The following is a 7,585-nucleotide window of genomic DNA, read 5'->3' on the forward strand; positions in this document are numbered from 1 at the left end:
ATATCACAAAAGCTGTGATCACAAGCTGAAATTGCAGACTGCTGAGCGCTAACAATTTCCAGTGATGCAGGTTACCCGGCACCACAAGTTAAAGATGACCTTCTTTATTTATCCATCCATTTTCCAAACCGCTTGATCCTCATTAGGGTCGCGGGGGGTGCTGGAGCCTATCCCAGCTGTCTTTGGGCAGTAGGCGGGGGACACCCTGAATCGGTTGCCAGCCAATCGCAGGGCACACAGAGACGAACAACCATCCACGCTCACATTCACACCTAGGGACAATTTAGAGCGTTCAATCAGCCTGCCATGCATGTTTTTGGAATGTGGGAGGAAACCGGAGTACCCGGAGAAAACCCATGCAGGCCCGGGGAGAACATGCAAACTCCACACAGGGAGGCCGGAGCTGGAATTGAACCCGGTACCTCTGCACTGTGAAGTCGACGTGCTAACCACTGGACTACCGGGCCGCCCCTTCTTTATTTATTTATTTTTAAAATACTTTTTGTGAAGGTGAGACTGATGGGATGATTTGGGTGCAGTGTACATTAACAAAAATATCTTACTAACATGCACAGAGACACACAAATGTTTGTTTTTCACTCTACACCCCTTGTGATCGACTTGTCGATCGCGATCGACGTAATGGACACCCCTGATCTAAGTGTTATATCACCCTTTTTTTATTGCTAATTAAAAATATAAAGACTGAATGAACCATGGATTGAACTAATTTTCGCTGCAGCGTGAGAAAACCTCACACGGTATAAGATGGCAGTGGACTTACCCTTTTCCACTTTTATATTTGCAGCCTATAAGTGCGTTTCTTAGAAATATTTACTGTATTTGTGCCCTCTGAATTAATGTGTGCCTTACAAATATGTACTGTATTGGTGACTTATGAGTTAACTTGAGCATGAACCGATGCTAACGTCACAGCTGCAGGAATAGAACTGAGGTAGTTTCATCTTAATTCTGCTAACTAAGGGTAACCAAGGCTGTGAGACTCAAGTTATATCTGACAGCCCATGAATTGACAACATTGCTTTTGCGTTTTTCCTCCGTAGAACATGTCTCATCCAAACACTCGACCCACTCCGTCGGCAGCTCCATCCCCACGTTAGTGAGCCGAGGAGCAGACCCCTTGAATGGAGCAGCCTCCAAGCGAGCCCATTCGCCCACCCTGGAGGAGCAGGCCAAGAGGCTGAAAGAAACGGACAAGGCCAGAATCCACATAGCGTGAGCTCCACAATAAGCGTCTGGATTCATGAATGCGCACAGGTGGGGGCTTTGTTGTCGGTCAGGTCCAACACAACAGTTGACTTCACACGTTGAGAGAGGCCAGTTTTGGCTGTCACGTTGAAGGACAGACCTCACCGTCAGATCTCCAGCGGTTCCAGAAAAACCAATAAATAGGTGATTTGGTCAATCACGGGGGTTGTCGGCACTCAGCAGCCGGAGTGCTTTTTACACAACGCTCAACTGAGATCTCGAGACAGCAGCAGTTTTTCTTTCCTTTCTTTTTTAACGAACATCTCTCATTTTCCTTCTCTTACGTTTTTTTTTTTTTTTTTTGGAGTTATGTTTTAAAACAAAAATATCCCGCTCATTTGTCAACCTTCACCACACAGCTTAGTTGATTTCCTTTGTCCCAAAACAGTAATGTGTACAGTAAATGTCAATGTACATACCATCTTTGTCTTAAGAAAAACAAGCTAAGCTCACTGTCAAGTCTTTTGATGCCTATATCATAGTTTTATCTAAAAATTGAAAAAAGTTAAAAAAAAAATATTTATTTTTTCTTTGTGGCTTGTTCAAAAGTTTTTTCTGACCTAATGATTTTTTTTTCCCCCAAACACAACATTGTAGTTTAGGTAAAGCAGCAATGATTTTTTTGAAGGTTTGCTTGGATTTGACAGAAATCCCAACCATAGTTCTTTGGACCTCAAGGACCACTGAAAAGGATTCCAGGTTTGTATCAGTCTTTTAAGTGTGCAATTGTTGTTTTCCAATAATGGGCTCAGCAGCGCTTTTACGAGTGCTTATTATAGATGAAAGTAACATTGGGGGAAAATCAAGCTTTCAAGTACCGAAATTATTCAGCCCTAGGAATCGCCGGTTTGTCATTTGCCACGAAATGAACAAAAACATGTCTCGTGTTTTTTTTTCTTCTTCTTCACCCCCTCCCTGGTTTGCTTCAACCTGAGGGTTGATGGTGCACTAAACAAAAACAAAGCAACTGTGTTGCTCCTAAAGCTGCACTGCACTCAGCCACCATCCTGTCCGGCCGGCCCTTTGGGCTTTAGGAGGGCTACACACTCACCCGCTTCATAGCGCCCCAGTCTGGAGCAACCTTTTGACTTCTCTGCCGGTGAAGCAAAGGTTTGTGGTGCTTGGTGAAAACTGGTTCAAAGCTTTGCGATTTGTTGTGCTAGTTTGTGTGTATGCATGCGAGTGGTTGAGTGTGCGTGCGTGCATGCATGCATGCATGCATATATGGTTGTTTTGGAGAGAGACAAACTTCCCTTTGTTTTGGGTAATAACCCTCTGCGCCTCCTGTGGAGGTTCTTAAAAGGCATCATAGAATACCCCCCCACTGCCCCCATTCTGCCATAACAATCTGACGCTAGGTGTGTTACAGCACAAAAGGTGATGTGAACAACTCATGCTGCTGCATTTGTAACCAACAAGGAGCCTTCTTCCTCAGAGCAGGTACTGCTTTGATACAGGCTTTTGTTTTGTTTTTTTACTTCTACACTGCTTTTTCCAACATCAGATTCCCATTCCGCAAAATGTACAGAGGATTTTTTTTTTTGCAACAAAATATCACATGCTTCATTAATGGGGGTTTTCTTATGAATTAATTTATATTTGCTATTTGTACCATTTGATCTTTTTTTTTTTAAATAGCATTCATATTGTAGGTGTTTTTGAGCAAAAAAAAAAAACACCACCACTCTGTTTCAGACAACTCTTTTTGCTGTTCAGAAACATTCAACAAAAAAAGGTCATTTAGATGTTTGTTTCTAAAATGTATTGAAAGGGTATTTTTGTATGTGTTATCACGTCATTTAAATGAATCTGTACAACCATTAAACCCCTAAAACGATACAAGTCGTCTGTGTGCTATTTCTATTCAGGCACCAAGCTTAAATGTGAACGTTGTTGGTTACGGATATCTGTGACAACAGTGTAGGTACGTACGTAATGCAGGTTGTTTTACAATTTGCATCGTTTGGTCTACACTTCTTTTCAAAAGGTGGTGGTAATGCTGAATAATTTGTTTTCCAAGTCGACTAGACGATATAAAAGTATGCCACTCCACAGTACTTACGTATTTTCAATGGCCACATTTCGATCTTGAAGTGCTTTGTGATTTTTGACTTTAATTCATGATGCAAAGGTCCCCTTTGCCATGGAAATGCCTTAAACCCTTAAGGCATAAGGGCATAAAAAAAATCATACGTAGCGATATATACTGTGTATGTGTATATATATATATGGATGGATGGTAAAAAGGGGTTTCCGACTGTACTAGAGAGGCCCATATCTTTGCCTCTGACTGCTTTGGCAGACTCCCATGCAATCACAAAGACCCTACTTAGGGTCGATGTTGCAGAGGTGTGTCAATAGAACAACTCCACAACCCCCAGAGCCTTGAGGAACTTCAGGCAGATTCAATCCACATATATTTTGTTTAATCCTAGGCTGAGAAGTATTTTATTTTGAAAGTGACTGGATTCTCTGTGACATCCGTCTATGATGGACTCAACTCATGTCAAATCTTGGTCACATATCACCAATATTAAACCCATAAGCTAGCAAAATCAGTAAAAACAGGTATTTGGAAAGTCTCTGTAACTGGGAAAGGGCCCAATGATGTGACAACACAAGAATAGATGACCAAAAAGAAAAATAAAGATACATTTTCACAGACAATAGCAGGGGACCGACTTGAAATAAGGATTCAGAGCAACAGGTGATTCCCTCAAACGAAGACCGTTCTGCACAATATGCTACAAGTGACCCTTGATTCTGCCTGATGGTGAGTTATTTATTCAGTTATTCATTTTGACAGACGGCCCGGGCCATTTTGCATAATGTGACCAATGGCTCATTCGTTCAAATCAAAAGTAAAATGGCAGTGACATAAGTTTCCTACTTGTAATACGAGTGAGTGCCTATTTTTGTGGGCAAAATTTGAATATTTAATTCATGAAACAGTGACTGTGGATGGTATGATCAGGAATGACTTCCCAACCACGTTTGCCGGTTGATTGATGCAGTTAATGTCATATCTTCTTCTTCTCCTTTCGGCTTGTCCCTTTTCAGGGGTTGCCACAGCGAGTCATTAATTTCCATCTTTCCCTGTTCTCTGCATCCTCTACTCTAATCAAACTACCTGCATGTCTTCCCTCATGGCATCCATGAATCTCCTCTTTGGCCTTCCTCTCTGTCTCCTACCTGGTAGCTCCATCTCTAACATTCTCCTACCAATGTATCCACTGTCCCTCCTCTGTACATGTCCAAACCATCTCAGTCTGGCCTCTAACTTTTTCTCCAAACTTTCCTGTCTGAGTTGTCCCTCTGATGACCTCATTTCTGATCCTGTCCATCCTTGTCACTACTAAGGAGAATCTCAGCATCTTGAACTCTGCCACCTCTAACTCTGCCTCCTGTCTTTTGCCAATTGCTCGTGTCTCTAGACCGTACATCGTGGCTGGTCTCACAACTGTTCTGTAAACTTTTCCCTTCACCTTAGCTGACACCCTTCTATCACAAATCACACCGGACACTTTTCTCCAGCTGTTCCATCCCACCTGCACTCTGTTCTTCACTTCTCTTCCACAGTCTCCGCTGCTCTGCACTGTTGATCCTAGGTACTTAAATTCCTGTACCTTCGCCACCTCTGCTCCCTGTAACCTCACCGTTCCACTGGTCTCCCTTTCATTTATGCACATGTACTCTGTCTTACTACGACTGGCCTTCATTCCTCTTCTCTCTAGTGCAAACCTCCACCTTTCTAGGTTTTCTTGTAGCTGCTGCCTACTCTCACTACAGATCACAATGTCATCTGCAAACATCATAGTCCAGGGCGACTCCTGTCTGACCTCATCTGTCAATCTATCCATCACCAGAGCAAACAAGAAGGGGCTCAGGGCCGATCCTTGATGCAGTCCTACCTCCACCTTGAAGTCTTCTGTCCGTCCAACTGCACACCTCACCACTGTTGTACTATTCTCATACATGTCCTGAACCAACCTAACGGACTTCTCTGCAACCCCTGACTTCCTCATACAGAACCACAATTCCTCTCTTGGCACCCTGTGGTAAGCCTTCTCTAAATCTACAAATACGCAATGCAGCTGCTTCCTACCTTCCCTGTACTTCTCCATCTGCATCCTCAGGGCAAATGTTGCATCTGTGGTGCTCTTCCTCGGCATGAAACCATACTGCTGTTCACAAATCTCCACTTCCTGTCTCAACCTGGCTTCAACTACTCTTTCCCAAACCTTCATCGTATGGCTCATCAACTTTATCCCCCTGTAGTTGCTACAACTCTGTACATCGCCCTTCTTATAAATTGGTACTAGGACACTCTTCCTCCACTCATCAGGAATCTTGTTTGTGTCTAATATTCTATTAAACAACCTAGTCAGAAAATCAACCGACACCTCCCCTAAGCACTTCCATACCTCCGCTGCTATGTCATCTGGACCAACCGCCTTACCACTCTTCATCCTTTTTAATGCTTTCCTGACTTCATCCTTTCTAACCTGATCGACCCTCTACTTAATCCTCTCTGGCTCTTCATTCCTACGTTCCCTATTGTTTTCCTCATTTAACAACTCCTCAAAGTATTCTTTCCATCTCCTCAACACACTTTCCTCACTCGTAATGACATTTCCCTCTCTGTCTTTAATCAACCTCACCTGCTGTACATTAATGTCATATATACATATATATATATATATATATATATTTTTTTTTTTTTTTTGGGCAGATCATCAACGGGTCTAAGAATACTGCATCCATATGAAAATGGCAGAAAAGTCTCATATAAAAAATTACCCGTGGGTGAAGCCAGAGGAGTTGCCACAGAGTAAAAAGATAAAAGTAGCAAGTAGTCATGGCTAACCCTGTAGCTTCCCTCTTGTACAGCGCACCAGCACTTGACAGTTTTAGCTTCTAGTGTACCAGGACTTCACATCAGCCCACAATAACCTCTCTTGTTCTATTTCGCTTTGTGATACACTCCTGTCTTTCGCGAGACAGTCTCGTGATGTGTCTGTCGATCGCGAACGAATGAGCTCTTCGACCCAGCTTTTTGAAGTGAACAACAAGAACTCCTTGTTCGGACCCTTCTTCATCGTTCACTTCAAAGCTTCTGCACATGGTTGTCAATTCGTGTCTAACTGCTTGCAGCCAAAGTGCAGGCAGTTACAACACGTACAGGAAGGAGAGAGAAACTGAGCAAGTAGAAACAACACGAACACAGTCGTCAGGAATGGTTAAGAAAATGAGAGACAGCAGCATAGAAGAGTTGTTTCTGGACACGTCTAAACTTTACTGACAGGTCAAATCCAGAATTTAGAATCTGCAACAAAAAAAAAAACAACCCTAAACATTTTTATGATATTAAATGAAGGTGCCAGTGTCTCTCATGTATTGCTGCTTGGTGCCGGATTGCAGTAATGTCAGTTCCTAGACAATCCTCTCCAAAACACGGCAGAGAACAAGAGGTTGCATTAAAAAATAATAATAATAATTATTATTATTATTATAATTACAAAAAAAAGTTGCCAGCAACATTTTTAGGGAAGTTTCAGATGTACAATCCAAATATTTCATTAGTTTTTTTCTCTCTATGCTCCCGTTATCCGTGCAGAAAGAGAGGTGAAATTTCTTCCTTGAGTGGACTTCTAGATATTGTACTTTCTAGGAATACCTTGGCAGTTCAGGAATAGTTCGAGGGACCACGTTATAGTGCAGAGTGTTGCCTTTAAGATAAGCCAGTGTTCAACCATATTTTAATTTATGTTTTTGTTTTGGAGTGATTCAGTGTTTCACTTTAAATTCATATCGAAGAAAAAAAAGGTTAAAAGTTTCAATTATTAAATGTTAAGGTTATTTTACTTTTTTTAAACACACTGTTTATGCTCTTTTTTTTTATCTCAAGTTCAAAAGAAAAGCATCAAACAGTTTCACCAGGACCAAAAACTAAATAATTAAAACATCAGCACACACATACAGTAATACCACAATAAAATAAATTACACAACCTCACAAACAATTTATTTTATATTTCAATTGGTTTTGTACAGTAAAAAAAAAAACAACAACAAACATCTAACAGAGAAAAAGTCTATGTACGGATGCTCCTTAAAACAAATGGAGTGTTAAAACACATTTTGTGTGGGTTATTTTTCTAATCTAGCTGTGTGCTTTGTGACACATTGAACATGTTTTAATTAGACCACACATCCTAAAAAATAAATTACACATGAATGACAAAAAAATTGTTGAAACAAAGAATTGTTTTATTTCATACAAATAAACGTAAGAAAAGTTTCGAATTGTATCAGCT

General features: G+C 41.2%; 1 protein-coding gene across 2 annotated transcripts in view; it reads left to right on the forward strand.

Annotated features, from left to right (window-relative positions):
• papolg (poly(A) polymerase gamma) overlaps positions 1 to 2,961 on the forward strand; it is a 26,718-nt gene extending 23,757 nt beyond the window's left edge. For both annotated transcript variants that reach the window (XM_086121693.1, XM_086121694.1), the window contains exon 24: positions 1,065 to 2,961. In XM_086121693.1, the coding sequence (XP_085977819.1) occupies positions 1,065 to 1,240 (176 nt within the window). In that variant the 3' untranslated portion in view covers positions 1,241 to 2,961. The remainder of the gene's footprint in view (positions 1 to 1,064) is intronic.
• Positions 2,962 to 7,585: the final 4,624 nt, after the last annotated feature.

Source organism: Hippocampus guttulatus, chromosome 10 (assembly GCF_054856545.1).
Source record: "Hippocampus guttulatus isolate MCC_2025c chromosome 10, RoL_Hgut_1.0, whole genome shotgun sequence".
NCBI lineage: Eukaryota > Metazoa > Chordata > Actinopteri > Syngnathiformes > Syngnathidae > Hippocampus > Hippocampus guttulatus.